This window comes from Condylostylus longicornis, unplaced genomic scaffold (genome assembly GCF_029603195.1).
Source record: "Condylostylus longicornis isolate FDR11 unplaced genomic scaffold, ASM2960319v2 ptg000135l, whole genome shotgun sequence".
Lineage (NCBI taxonomy): Eukaryota > Metazoa > Arthropoda > Insecta > Diptera > Dolichopodidae > Condylostylus > Condylostylus longicornis.
The window spans coordinates 12,415,800-12,442,608 of record NW_026578103.1 but is presented as its reverse complement, the minus strand read 5'-3'; the positions used below and the strand labels follow the sequence as shown (position 1 = coordinate 12,442,608).

The window sequence follows — 26,809 nt, the reverse complement described above, 5'->3', positions numbered from 1 at the left end:
AGGAAATCAATTGTACTATAAATAATAATAATTTTAATATCTTAAATATCGAATATAAAAAGAATATTGCTATTTTTAAAGACTTAAAGTTGAAAATTTTTTATTTATTATGGATTTTGTATATTGTTCCAGGATATTATAATTTATCCGATCATAAAACAATTTATCATATGAAAATCATTAATCAAATTATAGTTACATTTTCCGGATATAATTGTGCTTTGGTTTTGAGGGATTTTCTTAAGGATTTGAATAGTTTTTGAATGTGTTAGTAGAAAATTAAGAAATTTTAAGTTCTTCTTAAAATTACGGACATACAAAAAATATTTTAAAATAATTAATTTGTACCATCGTATTTAAAATTCAATTCATAGAAATTAAAATTAAGTTTGAAAAATAAACTTTTTTATTTATATCATAAATCACTTATTTGTTTTTTGTTTGTTTCACATATTTATACTTGTTTCTCATGTTTAAGTACATCACCCCTACAATTATGCAATAGGAAATTGCCCCGCAATTTGCTATTTTTGTTTTGCAAAATATTTGCAATTCGTCGGTTTTGAACAGGCACCTTAGTTTCACCAATTTCTTGAGAACAGTACCTGTAAGGTTTTATTTTCAAAAAACTAGTTCCAAAGAAATTTAAGAACACTACAGTTCTAAGCACATTATTCTATTCTTACATTCATACTTTCGTGTTAGATTTTACAAAATTTCAAAAACAAATTTATACTCGTATAAACGCACTTTAGAAGAATGAGAAGGCCTTGTATTACAGAAGTGCAATATTAATATACTGGTCACGGAGAGCTCTATAATTTTTGCTTGGAAATATTTTTAGAAGTAGAGTCTGTTATGCCTTAAATTCCGAGTATATGTTTTGAAAAAATTGTAAAAATCAATAGATCGTGTATCACTCTAGATTTAAGGATATAGAAAGAAATTTAGTAAATTTAATAAACTTTTGATTTTGCCAAACAAAAAATTTTCAATAACAAAAACATTTTAAACTTTTTATGCTAAGAAAATTTATTCTTTAAAATTTGAATTTGAAATAAGGAAAAATCAATTTTAAATTGACATTGATGAAAGGTTGTAAGAGTAAAAATTATGTAAGACGAGCTTTTTAAATATATTTTATGAATATAAAAATTTCAATTGAAAAAATTATTTTGTGCATGACTTTGCGTTGGTCTCCTTAAATTGGAAAAACCGAAGAAAGAAAAACGTAAAATTATTTTATTTTTATATGAATAAATTATGCATAAATTTGGCATAAATTTTAATTTAAAATATTTTTGTTGACTCTTTAATAAAAGGAAAAGTTTCATTTTTGTATGTTTTCGTTCTCTTTTCCACGAAAAATTTTTTTCACGGAAAAAAAGAAAAAAAAATTTTTTTTTCCTTAAAAACCGCAATTCCCTTTATTTAATACACATGTGCGTTTTTTTTTTGCTTTAACATTTAATATTGTAAAAATATAAAATTTAAGGATATTTTTTAATATCCTTATACGTAATAATTATAGTGGTTTATTTCATTTAGGCTCATAAATATAGTTTTTGTATTAATCACATGTGCACGCAAACAAGTAGAACGTAGGACAATCTATTATAGTTCCAACGCAATTATCCACATATTTGGTCCCATTTTCTAAAGTTCAATTCTTGATAAATTCTATTAATTAATATGCTTAAAACGTAAAATTTGAAAATCTTTCTTATTTGTACGAAACGGTATTTAATGTCCATATTTTATGTAGGTGCAATAATTTTAAAATTAAAGTACATAAGTAACATAAGCATCCGGCTATAGTAAAAACGTCAACTTTATTATATTAAATTGGTTTTGTTTTTAACTTACAAAAAAAAAAAAATTTTTTTATGAATTTCCTTAAAAATCAAAAATTGTTTTTTTTTTTCAAAATAAAAGAACACGTCTTAAATATTGAATTATAAGTAAGCATGTACAAGTTTTTTATGTAAAAGTATGAGCGAGTAGTCCTTGAAATATGAAAATTAAAAAAAAAAGTTGACAGTAAATAAGATTCTGTTACAAAAAAGAGTCCTGATATTCAAATTATAAAAAATTTTGAAATTTTTTGATTAAATTACAGAGGCGCGTATTTAAGAATTCTTCACGTATTTAAAAATATGACTAATGCTTTAACATTTTAGAACAAAAGTTTTGATGAGATTATTATGAAATCAAAAAAGAAAAAGAAGGAAATTTTATGAAATATGACAAAGGTTTTTGTAATTGAGACACGGAGGGGACTGGAAATAAATTTTTTATTTTTTGTGAAATTCAAGATTTGCTCAAATTAAGTAAGTATGTACAATACTTGAAAACTCAAGTTAGTTTTTATTTTTCTCAAACTTTACTCATGTAAGTTAATTGCTTAGTTAACTTGTTAAAAGGAAAATGAAATCAGTGCTGTTCTTTATTTACTCAATTCGCTGAATACCAGCTGTACGAAAATGCGCCCGAAACTAAATCTCAATATTTGGAATTGTATGGGGTAAACGTACTTTTTGCAGTTTTTATGAGCATAGATATTATAATTCGTAGGATAAGTGAAAAGAATATTCGTCCTCAATATCTGTATTACAGTTTATGTCAAATTTTATTACTAAATGTGCTAACCGTTAATGTTTAATGAATATGATTAAAAAAAATAAGGAGCATGGTTGAGGTTTTTAACTTTTGCGTTGCAATATTTAAGAACATTTTAATCTTAAAATTAATGACTTTTCTTAACTTTTAATGATTTAGCAATCCATGTAGTTACAAAATATTATTAGCAAAGAAAATACAAGCAAGAAGATGTAAGCCCCCATGTAATCATAGGTTTCATATAAGATTTTAAGAAAAATATTTCAATATGGGTTTGATAACGTTAATAGTCTAAAAATTGTTAAAAAATGTTGAAAAAATAAAACTAAATTAATTTATTAATATTTTTTAACGTTCAACCTCTAATTTTTTTACCAAAAAGTCTAAATTTGTATAACTAAAAAAAAGTGTTTTGGATTTATATTCTGGAATGACTATAGTTCTAGGAATTGAATTTACATACTAGCTTTTCACACATAAAGTTGCAAAGTGTAAAATAATATTACATCTTCATATTCACAGGGTGATTCAGTAAAGAGTATAATATTATATATAATTGTTTATGACATCAAAAATGGGTAAAATCAAATTTTAACTGTTTCGGGATTTTAACGAATTTCTATTTGCCCAAGCTTTAAATATTAAAATATGAGAAAAGTTTAATTTACTGGTAAAATTTAAATGCTTGGTATTCCGAAAGTAGTTAAAATACAAAATCAAGTAAAATGTTGCTTGCAAACTCTTTACTAGCCCTTTCAGAAACTGTTCATTTGAAGCTTCGATCTTTTTCGGAAGAGAAGTTATAACTAAAAAAGCTTTGGTAAGTACAAATTTTGTTAAAATTCATTAAAAATACTTGTGTCTCGGAAATCGTTGATATTATTAACAACTACTTCCAAAAAAAAATTTTACCCATTTTTGATACCATAAACAATTATATATAATATTGTACTCCCTACTAAATCACTCCTCATAACATTTGGTATTATAAAAAAAAATTCAATTTAATAATGTTATTGAATAAAATTTTTTTTTTTAATATTTATAACAATTTATTTTATTTTTTTTTTGTTTTTTAGCTTATTGTTGAAATTAATAGTCAAGTTGCACTTTTTCGTGATATGCTAATACATGTTGGCCAATCGAAAGACTGTCCGGAATTAAGAGAGAAAATACGTAAATTACGAAGATCATGTGTGGAAGCATGTAAACATACAGCACAATTAATCCTGCCACAAGTTAAAAGGTAAGCATTAGTAATATTTTTATATTGATTACATGTGTATGTATTTGTGAATATATGAAGTATAAATATAATATTCTCCATTCAATACCCTAATCCAATTCTACTCATTATATAGAAAAATATAATAGAAATCTTTTAAAAGTTTAGGGTTGATTTAACGCTATTTATTGTGAATTATCAGGAGTCTTCATTATAATTACGTTAAGATTTGGTTTTTATAATTTTTTAATTTAATTTTTATCATTTAATTTGTGTTTATAAGAGAACATATTTGGTCTAGGGGAAATTTTTTATTTTTTTTTTTTGAATAATATTTTTGTATCTATATTTTAATGGTGAATGGAATTTTTTCATCAGGTTTCGAAATCAAGTAAATCTTCTCCCATATTTTTACTGGAATAATAAAAATAAAGGAAAAATTTGTTAAAATTTTTCAGTCTGTATGTTTTAATTAAAGGTTTTTTTTTATTGTTTTTTTTTTTAATATATTTTTTAATCGGATTTTCCAAAGTTTGTTGTTTTTTTTTTTATTTCATTTTAATTACTTTTTATTTTATTATTTATTTTTTTTTTGCGTTTACATTTTCGTTTTTTTTTTCTGTTATCCTTAAATTACTGAATGTCATTGTTAAACATACAAAAATATAAAAAAGATATACAAAAAAAGAAGAAGAAAAAAAATTAAATTATAAAAAAAAAATGGGAAAATTACTTTATTTTAAAAGGATACTCAAAGCAGGATTTTGTTGTTTATGTGAATGAATTTGTAATTTGTTATTGTATAATTGTGGTATAAGTATACAATATTATATATAGTTTGTATAACAGTAACCAGTTTTATTCAATGGAATATAAAAATATTTTCATTTTTAATTAACTAACATTTTACCTTTATTCAAGGATTTGTTTTAATTTTATTTTTTTTTTTTATATGATTTTCTTATTATTTTCTAAAGATAGAACAATTATTTTTGAATTCCTAATTAAAAATGAAGAAGAAATTTTTATTTGTGTCAGAAAGGGATGGAATATTTTGTAATTTTTAAAATTTAGTTAAGATATTATAAATAATTGTACTTCTTTTTTTTTTTGTATAATTTTTAAAATAGTTTTTGAGGAGAAAATAACTTTTTGGTTAAAAAACAAAACAGTGGAATCTATTAAGGATTAAGAAAATTTTCCACAATTATTTCTTTTTTATATAGTTTTTTTTTTACCTTTTCTTGTATATTAGGGTAATTATAGAACAATTAAAGTTTGTTTTTTTTCCTCCCTTTTCTTTTTTTATGATTTCATCAAAATTTCAAACTTAATGTGAGTTTTTAAATTAAAAGTAAAATTAAAATTTTCTTTTTTATTAATCATTAATGAAGATTTTTCATTTCTATTTAAAATGGATGATTTTTTTGTGTTTTTGTAGGTTTGATTTTGGGCGTACCTGCTGCAGGTTTTAATGTCAAAATGTCTAAGTTTGTTTTGGTTTGGTTATGAGCGATGATTTTTGAAATTTATTTAAAATAATTCGGGCGTTCTTTAAAGCAATAGTTTTGCGTAATTCGACAAGTTTGATGTTTGGTAATACACAATTTGTTTTAAAATAGAAAACCAACAAAATGGATATAGGTGCCGATGCACCTTCAAAAATTTGGCTTTTCGTGTATTGACATAATGGGATTGTATTTTCCCAATGATAACACTGAGCGTAATGTGATTACACTGAACACTGAAAATCAATTTTGAGTGTTATCATTTTATGGTTTCAAATTTTGTATTAAATAATCGTTTGAGTGCGTTGATATATACAGGAGTGAACTATATGACAAACTTATTTTTAAATTTAATGACGGTGATTGTTTGATTTTATGTTGGTGGGAAAATCACGTAATTTATGCTTCTTGTCGATTGTTTTTTTTTTCTGGTCGGGCTAAACAATAGTTGCCAATATATGATATTCTGACTGAAATGGTCAAATATAAGACCTTTGCAATGTAGTGCTTAAAACTTGTTTGTAATCAAACGTTAAATGTTATTTTTGAAAAAGAATTTTTACACTTTTTCCAAGGATTTAAATAAAAAATGTGAATAGTTACAGTTAATCGTATTATGAATGAGTTTATGTGCTATGTGTTACTTACCACACTGCTGTTGCATACGTTCTTCTGGTTTTTTATTCTTTTATGCAAAATGTTAGCACTGTAATTTTAGTAGTTTCCATAATATACTACCAAGTGACTTCCGAAATTAAATGGCCATGGTGGTAACCATAGGACAAGAAACTAGTTTTAACAAATAAAAAATTTGCAGGACAGCTACCCTAACCACTGTCTCCATCACATCCAATTTAAATTGTGTTCTGGCATTTACTATTAAAAATCATTTGTGAAAATTTGGTGAGGTTAGCAGACGGACAATCAGACATGATTAATCGACTAGAATTGACGCTGATCAAAAATATACGCTACACTTAAGTCTATATTTCATATAATTATTTCTTAGCATTATACACGGTAAGGCATCAATGATTGTGATTGTAATTAAATTCTTTAGTGTAGTTCTCGTTTATTTTGGGTTATGTTTGTATAAAATTATTAAATTTAATAAAAGGATATGTAAAACACATGAAAATAAAAATAAATTTAACAACTTATACTTAATTACTATTTTTATTAATCATCTATTAATCGTATCGATATTTCAGTTTTCTTTAAGTTCATTTTAAGCACAATTTTACTAGGCACTATTAATCGTATCGATATTTCAGTTTTCTTTAAGTTCATTTTAAGCACAATTTTACTAGGCACTTCCTCTTTCCTACTTCTTAAATGAAAACTTAATATAAAATATTATAAAAGAATTTCAAACAATAACGAAAATTCCTAAAATTCAAGAATTTACCACTGAAATTATTAAAGTTATTTTTGACTTATTAATTCATAGTATGTATGTCGAAAGATAGGAAATTACAGGAATTTTCGACCTTTTTTTTTCAAGGTACTTTGATTTAAAATGAATTGAACTGGAAAATGATGTTCAATTTCATGACCTATTGGCCTTTCTTTTTGTTTTATTTTCTTCTTTAATTTTCTTTCGATTCATTTTCCGTAAAAATTTAAGTGAATTTATATAGTTCGTATATATAATGTTGCCCTTTTATGTTTCTTAAAGAATTAAATTTTTCATTTTAGGTAAAATTTCTGATAGAATTTTTTTTTTCGTTAAACGGGAGATGACGGTATTAATTGAATTTTTAAATAGAAGAATTTCTATAATTAAATTAAAAACATATACGTACGGTATATATGAAGTGTCTTAGGATTGAACTATGCTAATTAGAAGCGATTTGTAAGATCTAGCGATCAATAAGATATGATAATGAGTTCAAATTCTTACTAGGTACTTAGTAGTTGTTATTATTGTAACATTTAATCGTAAAGTACAGATAGAAGAATTTGTGTTTGTTATATTTATAAATGATGAAATTTCGGCAATAAATCTTTAATCAAGTAAATGGGTTTTGCTGTTAAATGTATACTTGGTTTAGAAGCAAAAATCTAAGTAAGGTATTTACGAAAGGATTCACAACTCTGTATTAATAATTTTCTAATCAACAAAATTTCCAAAGCTGGAACCAAAATATTTTCAAATATTTTTGCCAGAATATGTAACAAAAATAAATTTGGAACCAAATTTCGCAAAAATCCTTGTTTTTAAAAATTCTTGTTGCCAGACATTCTACATATTTGTACTATTTGTACTATTTATACATGGATGTAGCTACCACCTTCCATTCGTTATATTGTACGTCTTGCAGAATAGCTTTAGGAGAATGGTTGAATTTATTATAAAGTTCCAAGAGGTTATTGCCTTTATAATTAGAAAAGGATAGGGAATTGATACCTCAGTATACCTCGATTAACCTGCAATGCTCCAAAAAAGAAGATCAATTTATTACTATTGAACAGGATCATAGTCCATATTATTAATTGCACATTTTACCTTTAATTTCAGGTACAATTATAATAACGTTCAGAGACAATATTAACATAATCTTAAAAAGCACACATAATATAAAAATTTTTAAGAAATTTCACAAGATTTTTTAATGCAGAAGTGCCGTGTGAAAATTTTTAAAAAGAAAAAGTTTAAGCAAAAGAATGATGTCACTTTGACACAAAACATGACATGGTACATAAATGTACGTTTGTATAAAATTTATGTAAATAAATTAATAAGCAAAGAATAAATAATTTTTCTCTTGGAATTACAAATACACATAAATTTTTGCAGAACTTTTGGATTCCCTTATTCCAAAACAATATGAATGAAATTTCGTTGAAGTTTTTTCTTTATATGAAAAATATGAACACGAAATTTCAATTAACGATAAGCATTTATTAGGTTGGGAATTCGTAATGTAAGCACCTGAGAGAAAAATTAATTATTAGAGCAAATCGTATATAACAATATGCAATTATGATCTTGTTCATTTTGATTATCACATTTCATTCTTTTTCGCAATTTATTCTTGAAATCTTTCATAAATTCCCTAAATTATTACAAATAAATCCAATTTGTATTATGGTAAAAATCTTAATATGAAGTTCTCATGTATTCCATATTCAAAACCGCATAGTTATATACAAAAAAAATCCATATGAAACAATTTTATTAATTATTTGTTGGTTTACGTCATTTCACCTGTTAAGGTGATTTTGGTTTGTGGTAATATAAAAGTCATTTTTATGTATTAGAACATTTATTTTATATACTTACATACATAAGTATAATAATATTTTTATGTATAATAAATAAGAACATATAGATGTTTGTATGTGTGTATGGGTTTTATTAACCCATGTCTATCTATTGTCTAACTAAAGAGTATGGTATTAAATATTTTAGGTGGAATACATATTTTATAAAGGAAAATTTTTGCTGGGGAAAATTTTATGTGTCATATTGTAATTGTATGTATGGAATTTTCCGTCTAAGATAAAGGGTTCATTCGAACAAGGGACGTTGAAATATATTCGATTCTGTTTTTTCTAATACTTGTTTAGAAAATTATTGAATCCTGTAGCTGCAACTGTAGAAAATATTAAGTTCGAAATTCAGATTTTTTTCTAAATTTAAAGTATACCATAGGAATCATCTAGATATATTGGGACAGTCTCATTATGATCGTTCAAATCCAATTATAATGGATATTTTGTGATTTTAATGGTTATTTTGCCTAATTATGATATGGCTTAACTCTCGATTCCAAATAACGTTTATTTTGTGATTAAATTAGCAGAATTATAACTCTTTTCGAACATCAAATAATAATGTGTTTCAATGGGGTATGTGCGAATCTTCCATCGAACTTTTTTCTTTCATCTATAAAAGAAATTTCAAAACTATTCAAAAGTGAAAAGTGAAATTGCTTTCTGAGTTTTCAAAAAAGTGTCGTGTCACCGGTTCAGAATATTTCCTAAGTTGCTTCTGTTATAAAATTAAGTGGAACAAAATAATAAATTCATGATGATTAACTTGAAAACGGATGCTTCCTCTTTAAATTTCATATTAACTAGTATGCATCATTTACGTAATAAATTTTACCGCATTATAAACGATCTAGTCAAATTAGAATGAATTTAAAGCTTTCATTGTATATTGAGTGTAAAAACAAAATTATGGTACTCCGTTAACACTTTCCCATATGTGTGAATGTGTATATGAATATTTTTATCTTTTAAAACGTTGTGGTCTAATTAATTACATTCATCCTTCTTTTCCATTTCAATCTACATGCAAAATACAACAAAACAAAGAGAAAAGGAGAATGAAAACAACTTTTCCTTTTTCATTATAAATCGTTGCTGGAAGTGTGTATTGCATAGTAACCGAAGGGATCTTACTTGTACAGTTATCGTTATTATAATATTTTTTATACGTACACATTTAACCACACTATATACAAAATGTATATGCATTTGTGAAAAAAATATTATATGATTCTAATATAATATGATTGCTTGTATGTGGGCGGGTGTCAAGAGATAGCAAGACATAAGAGTGACATTTTTATTTTTTAATGAAAAGAATGAGAATTTATTCATTTTTTGTACTTTCTAACCTCAATGTAATTAAATAAAATTAAGATATTGAATATAATATAGGGTATTCTTTTTAACTTGTTTTGGATTTAAAATTGTACAATTATGTGCAACACTTTCAATACAAGGAAATTAATTAATTATAGTAGTAAAATATTTGTTAAGTAATTTAATTTAAAAGGTTGAGAAACAAATAAAAAATTTATTAAGTTTTGAAAAATTTATTATTTATTTGGTCTTAAACAGACGGAGGGTGAAACTTGTTCAATTAATGAATGATTAATTTTAGGAGAAATGTCCAATTTCGCATGTCTGTGTTTGCGATTTTAAGAAATATTAAAGTAGCCTGTTGTATTATTCACGAGAAAATGTTAGAATTTAAAATCTATATTAGCAGTAAAAAAGTTATAATCAGTTCTCATTGAATTCCACTTTAAAAGTGAAGGTACGCCAAAAGGTAAAAAAACTTATAGGAATTAATCTGTAATAAAATAAAACTGTTACATTAATCTTATAGGAAACTCACTCAAAACAACAAAACATTTCTGAAATCACTCTAATATATTTGTTGCAACTTTCTCCTTCAATCTAATCTAATTAACAAAATTTATCAAAATGTCAGGGCAATGTGAAAATTTTTAATGTACAATTCAAACTTGCAGGATTACTAAAAACAGCTCAATATTTTCCAACAAACAAGTAAATTCAAAAAAGGATGAAAATCAAATTCTTTTTTAACGATATTGTTACTAGTAATGTAAAAGGATAGTAATGTAAAAATTCGTTAGTCCTGATATTCCAGTTTAAACAATAGATTCAAAAATATTACTTGAAAAAAAAAAAATTCAATTATTGCATTGTGATTGTTTTTTGTTGCTTTTCTGTTTTCCCAAAATGTTAAAGTTTGAAAATATTTTAACAATTTGGTCAAATAACAAAATAGAATAAATTTTTTTTGTGCTTATTAATTTCAAATGAATAAGTATTCCCCGGAGTGGTTTTTTTTGGCATTTTAATTTATCTGAATATACGAATGAACTTTCATTTATACAATGTAAATATTATGTAGTCGAGGCTTGATTATACCATTGGAAAATAAAAATTATGAACTAAAATAATTTCAGTTTGTTTGTTTTATGTATTTTAAGAGTGAAACAATAAACGCGAATAAATATGGATAAAAATGTTATATTGGAAAAATATCAATCTGTATTAAAAAATGAGAATTAATTTTCGCAGAATATCGAGATTCGAATTGATATCGTGATGAAGATCGTTTAATTTATATTATTTCTGATTTATGTGAAATATAGGGAAGGGTATTGTTTTCCCATCAAGCTTTAATAAAATTCAAGCTGTGTTGGGAAAATTAAAAATTAATAATTTGTGGAAACTTTTACTTTGGAAATATGAAATATAGGATCCAATTACCGAAATCAAATGAAAAGAATAACAAGGAAATTTAGAAAATGATGTGCGTTACCGTTGACTTTACGCGTTCAATTATGCCCGGGGCTATAAATAACAGATTAAGCTTTATGAACAACAGATTTAAACTTTGCTAACGACATTATATTAACAAACTTTTTGAAAAATAAATTGCCTGAAAGATTTACATATATGTATGGGCTTTTACATATCAAAAGAAATATTATTTGAAAATTCATGGAATATAGTTATTGGGATGAGCTAATTCAATAATTTGTATGAAAAATTTTGAAATTTCCCGGAGACTATTTGAATGATTTTAGTTGAACAAGTAAACTTATTCAATTCTAGTTATCAATTTAATAATTTTAATTTCGATTTATAGATTTGAACTTATGCGCGATAACATAATAAATTACCATGAGAAGTTATCTGCTAAGCTTTCTGGAGTTAGTTATAATATATTACAACAAAATTTTCTAAGTAAAGTTATTTTACTTTTAATAGATTGTAGAGATTTTAGTACAGCACTTCTGTATCACATGATATTACATAATTTAGGATGTGATCTGGAAACAAATTACTACTTTACATTTGGATTTGCAATTGGAGTAATTATTTTATTCTTGTATTTATTCTTGTAAGTATTTTGATTCGTGCAATCAAGCACAAATTTGTTTTCAAGTACTTTTTAATATTTTTAAAATTTTTTCAAAAATTCCACTAATTTATTAACAAGTATATATTTGTTCTAGTAAATACTTCTATTGTTCTAGAAAATTCTAGTAAAAACCTTGCAGTATTGAAATGTTAATTGAAATTCATTACAGCTCATCACAGTATTTTAAATTACACAGTTTAAAATGTAGAAGTACGTTAATAAGTTTTGCAAAAATCTACAGAAAGTTCACCAAATTCAAATATGAAAATTCGATTCCTTCGAATTGAATTTATCGTTTATTAAGCAGTTGAGTGGAGCTCTTAATCACTAATTGAGTTTCTAAAAACAAAATTACGTATGTCTTTCTTAACAGAATCTTTCATAACAAAATAAACCTTGAGAATTGTTGTAATTCGTACAATAAAAAAAACGGATCCTCTAATCAGTACTTCTCAAGACATGAAAATTAAAAAATTTTTATTTGATAATCGTAATTGTAAATTTCCATTTCCTTTCCTCAAAATAAATGATGTGATAAGAGTGTACGGTATGTGTGGAATGCATTTAATGCTATTTTATATTTTTACAAGCTATTAAAGAGTAAATTTTTTTAATTCTCTTTTATTATTTAATTTTCTAGAAGCACACATTCATTAAATATTTTCTCGAATTTATTACATTTTTTCTTCTCTTTTTTTTTTTATTATTATTTATTTAACATTACCACGGTGTTAAGAAATGTGTGCAAGAGCGTTAAGAGAAAGAGAGAGAAAAAAAAAGAGAATCAGGTGAAAATTAATATAAAAAATTTTTTGAAAATAAAAAATATAAAAAATCTTATTCCATATTGAAAGTATAATAATATTTAAATTTGTACGATACCGAAGTAACAGAATCAAGGACGCAATAGAAGAAAAACAAGGAGAAGAAAAAATTTAAATGCGAAAAAGGATAATGTTTTTTTTTTTATTCTTTTTTTATTTTTGTTCTAGGATTGGCTCTATAAAAGGGATTTAGGGAAAAAGAGGAAAATGTAAGAAAATTATTTTCAATGAACATCTGTTTAGATGAACCCACTTTGGTGGAAAATGAAAATTTTTATTTTCATTTTAAAGATTTCCATTTTCTTTGTTATTTTCTCCTTTTTTTCGTGTAAAAAAATTTTTTAAACAGAGACTCTATACAAAACACGTTCATTTTAATACGTCACGTTCCAGGATCGTGTCAATTAGTATTAGAAATATTCATGTAATTACGCGATATTACGGATACAGACGTAAATAAAAAATATGGAAAAATATTTTTATAGATTTTGTCCTTGTATATATAAAAAAATTTAAGAAATTTTATAATATTAATACTTGAGGGCAGTTATGCAATTGAAAATATTTAATTTTAATAATTCTTATTAGAAGTTCTTGTATGAACAAAGTGAGAGTTCTATTAAGAGAGATGGTATTTATTAAGCATTATTAAATGTAATTTAATAACCTACGATTCTCAAAAATAGGCAGGAACCTCTGCCGAGTACAAGTGCAAAAACTAAACAATATTATGCGTACAATTTTTTGAAATCCTCTTGAACATATTTAAGTCCTGATTTTCCATTTTATATTGCACGTGAATTGTAACTGGCTTGCAATTTATAAGGAATAATTCTAATATTAATTTAAGACGACATTTCATTTACTACACTACAGGCATGGTCTTCTATATTCTGTTTATTTGAACAATTTATCGAAAATTTGATGTTTGCGTGCTTCAAGTTCAGGTCGATGACTTTGTCGTTGAAATGCTGCGTGGGTTTTAAATAAAACAAAATTTTTGTTTGGTTACAGAATTACCATTTCGTCGCCACTGCTAACCAAACCTACCATCTGTATTACATTGTAGTAAAATCTTATAAATAAAATTTTATATATGTATAACAGTTATGTGCACTCATATATCGTTTCTTGTAAAAAATCCCATAAAATATGGTTTTATTATTAGAAATAAAATAAAAAAGAAAAATAAAGGGAAAAGAAAAACGGAAGTGATGAAAAAATAAAAACCAGAAGTAAATCCGATTTTAAAAACGAAGAAAAATATTTTCACATCACCTTTTCCTTCTTTTATATTATTATATTAAAACTGAATTAGTATAAAAAGGCAATAAGAGCTTAAAAAATAAATAAGATAAAAAATAGGAGTATCATAAATCTTTATGAACCCACACATACATGGTGTGTATGAGTGTAATTCTATGTATGCGGATTAATAGGCTAAGAATATTGTAGAAGAAGAAAATTTTATTTTTGATTTTTGTTACTGCCATTCGCAATATACACAAAAATGTAATTCTGTCATCAATACAAAAAAAATCACACTAATAAATTTTGATTTTTAACGTTTTCGAAAAACAAAACAAAAGAAAAACTTTTAAAGAAAAATTATTGAAATCATGTTTAAGGCATTATTAATAGAATATTGATTTTTTTTTGTAATTTATTATTTCTATATTTTTTCTAAATTTTGAATTGAGTAAATAAAATATTTGCTCATACGCTGAATAAAATTTTAAAATTTTAAAAGTAGAAGAAACTTAGGAATGAGAAAAATTCTTCAAGAACTTAAAATTCTTCAAGAAAATATTTGAATTCCATTTTAGAAAAATTTTTGTAAAATGTCTTCCTTATAACTATACGAATTTATTGAGCCGTTTTTAAAGTTGAGAGGTCTTAAAAATAAGGATTCCTTCCATATGTTTTGCTCAGTGTTCATTTATAAATTTTCTTAATTTTTGATTTGTCGTCCATGTACTCGAAATGATAATTCAAAAATTAATTAATGTTTATAAATTTGTTTACTAAATTTCCACATTCAATTGTGCTCATTACTGGCACCATATTTAATTTGAATATTTTCATATAGAGAAGGTGGTTTAATCGATTTTGTTAAAATTTATATAACAGTTTTAGTGCAAATCATACAATCACATACAATTTCTATCAAAATCATCTTTAATTATTCCGATTTTTTTTTCATATTCTAATAAAATTTTTCGAAAAATATTCATTTTCATAATATTAGAGACATGAGTCGTATTCCATAAACAAATTTTGATTTATTCCCTATCATCAAATCAAAAATTTTTTTATAGTTTCTGTTAGTTACACCTAGAATCAAATCAACGGTTTGTATTTTAGCACTTTTCCCTTCAACAAGTGAAAATACTGCTTTTAAGAACAATCTAGTTATTTAGTATATTATTAAAATTACTTTCGTTCACGTATGCAAATATATATAAAAAAATTGCATACCTTTAGGATATTCAATGTTGAATATATTGAAATAAACCAAAAAAAAAATTTAAAGAGGCATTAATATAATGCTGGATTTTAATGTTTAATTGTATGAGTTAAGAAAACTAATTATATTTTTTAATGGCACGGAATTTACGGTTAGCTATCTACATTTATAGAAAATCGGACAAGCTTGCGCTTTCGGAAATATAAGGTGCTAAAAGCTCGAATTTTACAAATTTCGAAAGGCTTATGAGGAGACGGATGTGGAAAAAATTTTGTTGTAACGAAATGAACTTGTTATTAGGGTCCAAAAGCGAGTAAAATTTCAGGTTCCTAAGCCTTTCGGTCTAGAAGAAAAACGATATCAAAAATTTGGAAAAAACGGGTTTTAGGTAACGTTAAATTTTAACAGCCATTTTGTTTTTTTAAACTGCAAGTATGGTATGACGCGGTACAAGAAGCAAGCTACTATTTTTCTACGTTTACAAAATTTGAAAAGTGTTTATGGTTTCGCTGTAATAAATAGTTGAAAAATGGTATTTTTATGGCTTTTGGGGGGGTATAACTTCTAGATGGGGGGAGATAGGTAGAAATTTTCTTCTACAGAAATAAGTTTCTCTTAAAGATCTATGTACATATAAAGTTTCAGCTTTTTATTTTCAAGCGTGTAAAAGTGATTGGTATAATGTAGGGCCCTGATTATGAATCTTTTATTTTTAATTTTAATAATGAAGAAAATCAAATTTTCCATAAATTTTCATAAATCATGTAAATATTTTAACAAATAATCTTTAATGAACTTTTAAATAAATCTAATTAATTCAATTCCAAGAAAATTTTAATGGAAAAAAAAAATCCAATATAATTAAATTAATTTGCACCTGTACCCTTTTCATAACAAGTACCTTTTTGAGTACTTTTATATACATCCTAACAAATATACCTCCGGAAAATTTTTCACATTTTGTTTGTATAATGAAAATTTTCTTAAAAAAATTGTAAAGGATGTGCTTTTTGTTTTGTTTGTTTTTTTCTCATTTCAATTTCAAAATCTTAATATTCACGTGTCATTTTCCCTTCCATATTTTTTATTATATTTTAATGTCACTATGCGGATTGTATTATTTTGTTTGGTTTAAACATTTACAAAATCATAATATCTTTAATCTTTGTAAATATTCTTATGAAAAGATATCATAAACTTTATATAAATATTCTTGACATTTTTAATAAAAACAACCAAAAAAATACTTATGAAAAACAATAACAAAAATAAAATGTCGTATAAAAATGTATTAGAAAGTGTACAAGGATAATAAGTTTATGTATGTATGTATATATACAAATGTGATATTTGATATCAGCCGCATATTATAAACAATTTAAGCTTTAACAAAAATAAAAATATTATGTGGCACACATTTTATAATACCACAATAGGATCGTTATAATGGAATGGTTTTATTCCATGTTTTTTTTTTTCTGTGAATCATGAAAAGTTTGTTTATGTATGTATGCACATATATTTATAATATAAATAATGAAATGAAAATAGATATTTTTATTAAGTCAATAGCCTAAAGGTCGAAACTAATTTTATGTTAAATATTTTTATATTTAACATGTTCATTAACATTTTTTATAATAGCTTGAGGTATTTTGATTTTATAACATATGTGTGTGGTTTTACTGAAAAAAATTTTAACGCTATACGTAATTGTTTTTAAAAAATTCGACAACTATTCGGTATTGGCGCACTAATTTTGAGTTTGTGTAACATTAAATGTATATACTCACAAAAAAAATTAAAGACTGAGTAAAAAATGTTTCTGAATTGATGGTAAACGTTAATCTCTTTAGATAAGTTGTTTTTTGATATTTTAGTAACAAAAAAAGTAAAAACGTTCATATTAAAACAACAAGTCTAAACCGAGTAAATTATATCCTGCACCTTAAACACCTATAATTAAATAGAAACTAATTTTTAAATATCTAGAATTAGCTACCATAAAATTTAGGGGTAATCCAATATTTCAAGTCGTTCCACAGGAACTTCAAGAATATGTCTGACGTATAATTGGACAAGCGATGTCCAAGTTTCATGGTTCTAGTTTTACTATGTTTTCGAATATTTAAAATTAGCTTTCGGTGTTGTAAGGCAGCAAGCCGAATCTGTCATGCCATTACGCGAAAACTTCAGGGGTACATATAGGCTTTAATTAGACTCATGGCTGCCAAGTTCCACGCAAATTTTTCAAATATTTAATATTAGTTTGTAAGGTTGTAGGGCAGCTACTCGAACCCATTTTTAAAATTTCTCCAATTACAATAAGGTCCGTTCTTCGCAGAAAGGCAGCAATTTATGTCACTTTGGTGCTTTTTTGAGTTGTCGTGTGATAGAGCGGACAGACGGAAATGTCTAAACCAACTCAGGCTTTTATGCTGGGCAAGAATATATGTACATGTTCATACTGGTGACAACTCAAGTAGTTACAAATTCCGTACCAAAGTAAATATACCATTGCCGAAGATACCGGGTATAAAAATAATTTTCAAAGTTCTGGTATTAAAAAATGCTATACGCCAATTGTTTTACTGACTCTCTCTATTTTTGCTTTTAAATATTAGCAAGAGTAATGTATAAATAGAACACATATTACTCTTTTTAATTAACAGCTGTTGTAGCTTGTAGCTTACTACTAAACTATTGGCAATTATAAAAACATGCAAACCTTATTATTATGACACTACTTCCCATCACTGTTTCACTTATTCAAAAATTATTGTAAAATTATCGTTATAGAACTGTTGCGTACTAGCACACAAGCAATATCATGTAAGTGGAAACTAAATTTTAATACACAACTAATTTATTCGATTCAAATGAAAATATCACTCACCCAATTTTTTTTGGGAAATCACGCAGGATTTTAGATCTCATAACATTTTCCCTTTTAATATTACAATATTTTGAGTATTTCAATTAAGTGTTTCAATTTTAAATATGTCAATGTATATATACGTGTGTGGTGAATTATTATCATATTAAAAATCCAGGTAATTTATAAAACCGCTATCATTTGTGTACATTAGTACCAATTATGTGTGTAAATATATGTATTACCCGTTTCCGGATATATATACATATATATATATATATATATATATATATATATATATATATACATAAAAATAATAATAATAATAAAGAGAAAGCCACCGCTACATAATAAATATTTATTTTTATATCATCATTTATAATATCATTACACCTTAAAATAAACTTGTAATATAGCCTTATATATTTTACATCCTTTTGTATCATTTTACATCCATATAATATATCCGAATGAATACAAAAATATATTATGAGCACGTGCATATTATATAATGTATACAGGTTATAACGCGATTCATATATCTGAGGATCCGAGGATATTATTATATTCCTGTTAAAATTTTTTACATTATATGAGAGTATGTACATGAATATATGTTGGTAGGTAGTTAGATGATATTACTTCCATACAAACATCCGATATATCTGTTTATATACACGTATGTATATGTATATATTGATTAAAAAACAACAATAAGAAGAAAAATGTGGAAAACCTTAATTAAAATTCAAATTTTCATACTGATAATTTTAATATCCTGTATTTGTTGTTCAACACATACACCAAATTCAAATAAAATTATAATATTATATTAAAATTTTATCAAAAATTTTATATTTTAAGGTGGATTTAAAGGTGGCAAGGTATGAAATTTTTAAATTTGTTTATTCATAATTTTTTTTTTCGGTTTTTTTTTTTCTGAGAATTTAAACAAAATTGTCATATTTTAAGAACTTTAATCAATGGCATAAATATTCAATACAAAGTATAAAATAAATTAAATTTTCACTGAAAAAATTTTACATATATTAAGGCGCAAAATTCAGTAAAAAATTTTGATGTTATTGTTGGAAATTTCGAAAATGGAAATGAAAAATTTCTAGAAATAGATTAAATTACGAATGAAAACCATGCTATGTGCTATTGCTGACTCTTTTTTAGAAGTTCTCCTTAAACTGTCGGTTTTTTATTGGCCACAATATTTCTATAAATAGCGTAAGGAAAAACATAATTGAAAAATCTTTTTGGATTTATAACATATTTTTGAATTTTAATTACAAAAATGTTAAGAATTTTATTATCAAAAATATTAACAAAGTAAATGTTTTTGTAAAGTTTAGTCCTGTTAAATATCTATTAATTTTTTCCCAGTTAAATATCTTTCAAGAACTTAGACTTCTGTAATTTTATATGAAATGCTAAGGACACCCTTGTTTCTAGTTTACTTTTTATAATACTGTAAAATAAATCGCAAATTTATTTCTTATTTTGAATTGTTCTTTATATATGCTATCAGAATTTAAAATTCTGAAAGATAGCATTCATGGATCTATATTTGAAAAAATCTCTTATAAATACCGACTCCGTAATCCAATATCCTACTCGAGCCCAATGAAATATTCAAATATCAAGAATAAAAGATTGGTGCGACTATAAATAATTTAAATTTTTTTCTCCTGAAATAATTCGACATATTTATTTTATTTAAAACTTTTTTATATAAAATGAGTTCTATAAACTGTTATGAAAAAAAAGTTTTTGCAACATAAAAAATTATTTTATATTATAAATTTTAATTAAATCGTAATATTCGTAAAGCTTTGAAAATTTTAGCAAGCACAAAAAAAAATTAGGCTATTTTAAAAACTAATTTCCATATTTAAATTTACGAAAACAAAAAAAATTTCATAACATAAAAGAGAACATAAGGATATTATGTTGAAAATTTTTGATACTTTATGACCTATAGATGATAAAAATACTCGTATATAAGTGGAATGAGAACCAAAACAGCTTAGCTTAATTTTACTATATTATATTTAATCCGGAGAAAATTGAGAAAAATTTTAAATTTTAGTAATACCTGTGCACAGGAGCCTATACAGAATTATTTGAGAGGTTTTTTATGAACTTGTTGAATTTATTGCTTGGTTTTCTTCAATGTATTCCACAATAAAGCCTAGTTTTGGAAATAGTTTTTCAGATTGTTTTGTTAATCAAAAAATTTCAGGAGTTAAATTTTTTCAATTAAATGTACATACTAGATTGATTTAGTGAAAGAATATATTTAAGACTTCACAAATAAAAAATGAACTTCTACATTTTTTAAACGAACACATGCGTGCATGTTGAATTAAGAATCAAAATTTGCAAATTTTTGAATATTTTCTACAGTAGTCGTTGTTCATTAAAATTTGTTTTAAAATTTGTTTGCATTAAATTGCATACTTATAGGGGTACAGTATGAAAATTTTAAGAAAAAAGATTTCTAACTAATATTTCGAAAATTCCTTGAATAATTTCTGAATACAGCCTGGTTTTCTTTAAAAACTTGTAGTTATTTTTAATTCAAGTATGAGTACAATTTTTAATTTTTAATTAAATGAATGGTTATTTGTTAAAGAACTAATAAAATTTATTTTAATAACTTTATTTAATTATTAACTGTAGTAATAATAATTTTATATTACAGAGGTTATAAACATTTTTTTTTTCCCTTTTATAAATAAAATATTTTTCAACTCACCTAAGGTTACGATTTTACTATTATAGAACAGAAACAAAAATCAATAATTTTTCACATTTTCCGAGATGCTATAAAAATTTTATGTTTCGTATATTTTTGTTTTTTTAATATTTAAATTTTATATTATGTAAATTTAATGAGTGTTTTAAAAATATTTATATGAAATTAATAAATAGACCTTGGAAAAAGGAATATATATAAATATAAATAAACCTTACACAGTTAGATAATCTAAATAATATAAGCTATATGCGAAAAATTTAGTTGAAATGTGTAATCTGTGAATTTAGGAATTAAGTCAAAAATAGAATTAAGAAATTTAGTCAAAATGTGTAATTATTGATAGAATAATTAAATTTGCTTGTTACATCGAAACTATGATATTATTAGAAGTAATAGAATGCAAGGTAAATGCTACAAAACGGGTCGCCATCATATATATTAGAGAAAAATCAGATTTCTTGGAAATACTAGGTGAAATTGGCATATGAATATGAATTTTTAAGAAAATGTGCTTATTATTTTCGCACAAAAATAATCTAAAACGTAAAATTATCGTTTAATAAAGGATCTGAAATTTGGTGCTATGACATAGCCTCTACTCTTATTGTATGTGACGCGGTTGTTGCATAATATTGTAACGATTGTATATATTAGAAACGGCTTGAAACAACTTGTTTACAATGGAATTAAAATTCAGTATGCTGCGAACTACACTACCAATTTTGAATCAATTAAGTATTCAAGTGAAATTACTTAAAAAATCTTATCCAAATATAAATTGAACAACAGCTTGATTGAAGCAGGTTTAAGAATATAAATCTAATAAGCATTTCAATTATTGTTGGGATTGGCTAATTCAAAACAGTTTAAAGTGGTCAACTATGTTATCATTTATACATAAAATTTTATTACTCTTAAATAATAAAAAAGAGAATTGGAAGTCATCCCGTAAGTTTTAATTATTCCAAAATATTTTCCCGAAAATCGAAATTGCAAACTATTACGAGTCATATCAATTGGAATTAATATTTGCAACTACTTCTAAATTATACAATCTTCTTCTTTGACTGGTCTAGTTTGTGTTTGATAAAAAATTGTGTGACCTTAAAGAGGAGCATAGCGTAGCAGCATATTGATGTGGTTTCAATTAGAATAAGTTTTTTTCTTTTCTTTAAATAGTTCATGTATAAAATAAAAAAGTTGTAATATTTTTATAGTTTCTACAAAATGGCGCAGTGGGCGGTTTTTTCTATTTTCTTATATTAAATTTTTTTTATTTCTATTGATTTTCTTTGTTTACAAATTCGATTATACTGCATACAATAGTTATGCTTAATGCACCAATATTACTACTGTAATATTTTATATAAAATAATATTGTGTACTTACTTTGTTTTACTTTACAAGATATTGACGGAAACAACATTAAAACAAAAAACAAAAACACGAATTTCTATAAGAAAAATCTTTATTCTATGAATCTTCCTTAAAGGCAAATTCCGTACAATCGAATTGAATTATCAAAGTTTCCTTTTCATTTAAACCAAAAAAAAAAATTAGAACAGAGAAAAAAAGGGCAGAGTGCACAATGTTTTTGAAAGTCTGAATGTGTGTTGAAGCTTTTATTTTCTTCCTTTTTGTTTTACTTGTGGAACTTATTTTTAGACGTTCACTTATAAAATATGCAATAAGTTTTAAATGAAATTTTTTTTCTTCTTCATTTTTTATCTAAGATTTTTATTCTTTTCCTTCAGGTTGTAAGTATAGGTGAAATGAAAAAAAAAACAAGTAATAAGAAACTCTTTAAATTTCTTAAATAAACTCCTTAAAGTATTAATAAAAAGGTTCAAAGTGTATAATATACGGTTGTATGTGTGTTATGGTACAAACAATAATGTAAAGATTTTAAAGAAAAAGCAAAACTTTTATGATTTATTAAATAACGAAAAATTCTATTGTTTATTTTTAAAGACAGGGGGCAAGTGAATTAGTGTTCTCTTAAAGTTAACTGTAATACAAAATTGTAGAAGAATGTAATATTTTTAAGGAAAAAGAATATGGGAAAAAATATGAGAGCAGTACAAAAATTGTTGAATTTTTGGTAAAAATTAATTAATGAGCTTATGAGAGTATTCTTATTCTAGTAGTGGAAAAATTACTACAGTGTTAATGTTTGAATTTTTATTAGAAATTCCTCTTCAAATGTCGAAAAACAATAATTTTTTAAGCAATGTATTAATCCGGAATATAGCTCCATATTTTTTAAGTTTACAGCAATCATAATATGTGTATAACAGTTAAAGATTAAAATTTTCTAATTTCATTTTGTTTCACATATTTTCTACGTATAAGAACTCAAAATCTCATAATATGAAAAAACTTGAATGCAATTTAAGTATAATAAAGATTTCTTTATGCTTCCGAAAAACTGCACAACAAATGAATGACGTTGCCATAAAAGAACGAATTAAGTTAAAAAAATCTAAAAAAAATTTCTCTTCAAATTTAATTAGAATCAGTAATCTATGGTTTTCTAGGCGAACACTCCACCAATTATAGATATTATAAAAAACAAAGAAAAAGCTTACACGTTGTTATTGTATTTTTATTGTCTAACAATTCATTTAATTGGTACCTGCCCATAAATTTGGTAACATGTGCATGTTATTCAAACAAAAAAAATAATGTTGAATAATTACTTACATTTGCAAGTTTCGATGTCTAGTCAACAATCGTTAGAATTGTTGACAGTTGGAGAATGGTCTAGTCTTTTCAACTGTTTTTTAATTTAATGAGTACCAATTTATAAATGTAGATCATTAGTACCATTAAGTATTATGATTTTTCTTGCTATACGAACTTTATTCTCATACTTTTTTCTCTAAAATTTTTGATTAAAAATTTTCAATTATTTGTAATTTAATATACAGCAATAAAATATTTTATTTTAAATTTAATGAATAACTACAAAAAAAAGTCGTTTAAATTTATCTCGGCAGTAAATAATTTTTAAAATCTATATAAATCACCCATTTTCGATATTTTCTTACATATTAAATTATTAATATGGGTTCAATACTTTAAAAATTCAATTCTTAATTTTATGGTATCTTACTTATATCCTTTCTTGTTTCTTAAATTCTATTATCCTGATTAATTTTTGATAAGAGGTATATGCTAAATTCTTTTCTCTATATTATGTACATAAAATATAAGATTTTTATCGATTTCTGAGATTTATATGCATTCAAAAGAAATTTTTTTCAACCTACCTTCTTTAAAAATATCAAATATATATGGTACATTTTTACATACACATGCACACATTCATACAATACAAATATAAGAACTCAATGTAAAATTTAATTTTAATTTTTATTAAGTATAAAGAAAAAGTATTATGCATGTTGTAAAATATAAATTGATTCCATTAGAATCACTATTAACATAATGTGAAATCATAAATCACTTTTGAAATAAAAGACATTTATACTATTACATATATCTTCGTTATGTGTATATGTACAGATTGAGTAGTTTTCTTTTATTCTTAAAATAATTTCTTTATATATTAACATAGATATGGGAATACTTAATAAATTTAGCAATTTATTAGAATTAATTTTAAGGAAGATAAAAAATAAGGATTTTGTAGAATGGTAAATAACAGTTATTATAACAGTATAAAGTATTTTCTTAGGATATTTGCATGTAGTGGAATTATAAACTTAATACTACATTCATAACACTAAGAAATTTAATAACGAAATATTAATAAATTAAAGATGCTCTTGTTCGGCTTCAAATATAGTAACTGAAACATGCAATAGAATCTTAGTCAACGAGAACGCTCATTAAATGTGGTTATGATTAAATACCAGTGATCAAATTTTGCAAGTATTTGTTATTGTTTAACATTTTTGTAATAACCGATTTCTATATTACATATGATGCAGATTTTATCTGGGTTTATTCAAATTGAATTCTCAAATCAAATGAGTTGATCATTATCAAATTTGAATTCTCAAATAAATGAGTTTAATGGCTTTAATGATTTATTACACTAAAATCCGAATTGTACCTTAAGAACGATTGATAAATCCACTTTTCCGATATAATAATAAATTTTCCGGTATATAATAATTTCCGATAAATCCGATGTCATCAAAAATTCCTTGAAACTTAGTATTTAAATTATCTTAGTATTACAATAATAAACTTGTAAATTTTTCGGTAATATCATGGCTCAGAAACCAAGCTAGAGGCCGAATTAAAAATCCAATATTTTTGATCATTTCCTCATAAGGTTTCAAATTTTCTTAGTAATTATCGAATTCTTTAATTTTTAATCGGATTTTTTAAGCTTTTACTATATAGTTTCTTAATAGGTTTTAAATATTACAACAATAAGAAATTCTATCCGATTTTCAGCGCAATCTTCTGTGAAAATTATTTCGGTTGTTGATGGGTACTTTTGTAATATATTTAATTTTCTCGAGTTATTAGAAAACTGTCAAAATAAAATAGAACAATTACTTCTAAATTTTCATTTTTCAAAAACTCATTTCTGTTACTGAACTTAAAAATTGGAAAAAAACAAGAACATAAAAACAAAAAAATTGTCATCCCTTGAACTATATTTACATAATTGTTTAAATAATCTTAAAGTCCTTTTATAACAAAACTACTTTATACCATGTTGGTTTTTGTTCCTTTTTTATCATACACTTCAGTTTCATTCTTTGTATATACGGTGTTGTTCATGAATAATTTAACTTGTGAAAATTTCAATATTTATCCTGGCATATGGTTGTAACATTTTCTTCTTACTTTACTGCTGCTCCTACAATCACTTAACATTATTTTTGTTTTCTCTTTTTTTTACGTTCTTGTTTTGTTTGCTATATAACAGCCTCTCTAAAAATATTGGTGAGTCAAAATCTAACCACGAATATTAATCGAAATCCTTGAAAAGAGAAGAACATAAAAAATCAAACAAAAAGGAACGACAAACAGAAAAAAAAACGAGAGAAAACATTGATCTTTTCTCTTTTTCTTCTTGTTTCTCTTTCTTTGTTTTAGTTGCTTTTTTTATTTTTTAACTTTAACATAAGCATTAGTTTCGTATAACATCTAAAAGGTTTGTCGCATAATGAGATTAAATTTGATCACATTAACCTTTACTTAAAAATATTTTAATAAAAATAAATCTTTCTTGTGAAGGTATTAAGGCAACATTTTATAAGAAAAACAAAAATGAAAATGAAAATTATATTTAAAAGAAATAAAATAAAAGGATGTATGGAGTGATTCAACAGAAATTCTGGATTTAAATAAATTTTTAAATTATGCGAAAATTGAAAACATTTTTACAAGCAAAGTAAATCAAAATATTTTATTAAAGAAAATTTTTTTTTAAGCTCACACTGTTAAAAATTTAGGTGGAAAATTACTGTTATCGGTTATTGTTCCGTGTTCATGAAAATTGGTGAAGGTTTTTGTGATTAATAATAATTAATTAAATATTTTTTTTGAAATGAGGAGTGTAATGAATGAATCTTTTGCTCATTAAATGAAATTCATTGAAATAAATTAATTATTTATTAATAATTTCTAAACCAAAGGCGTTTATTAAGACATAAAAAATGGTTATGACGAGTCAATAGCAAATTGGTAAAGAAATTTTTAAAGAATTTATAATCATTGCTGCATCTTATACAATTTAATAATCAAGAGCATTTTTTAGGCATTTTAACGTTATATCCATGTCCTTTTTTATTTTGATTATTTTCATATTATTTTTAGTAAAATTTCCACTCCA

The 26,809-nt window shown here is 24.4% G+C and overlaps 1 protein-coding gene across 3 annotated transcripts in view; it reads left to right on the top strand.

The window, feature by feature from the left end:
• The window catches only part of LOC129615311 (uncharacterized), a 129,892-nt gene that overhangs the window by 69,372 nt on the left and 33,711 nt on the right, over window positions 1-26,809 (top strand). For all 3 annotated transcript variants that reach the window (XM_055530448.1, XM_055530449.1, XM_055530450.1), the window contains one exon: window positions 3,699-3,865. In XM_055530448.1, the coding sequence (XP_055386423.1) occupies window positions 3,699-3,865 (167 nt within the window). The remainder of the gene's footprint in view (window positions 1-3,698; window positions 3,866-26,809) is intronic.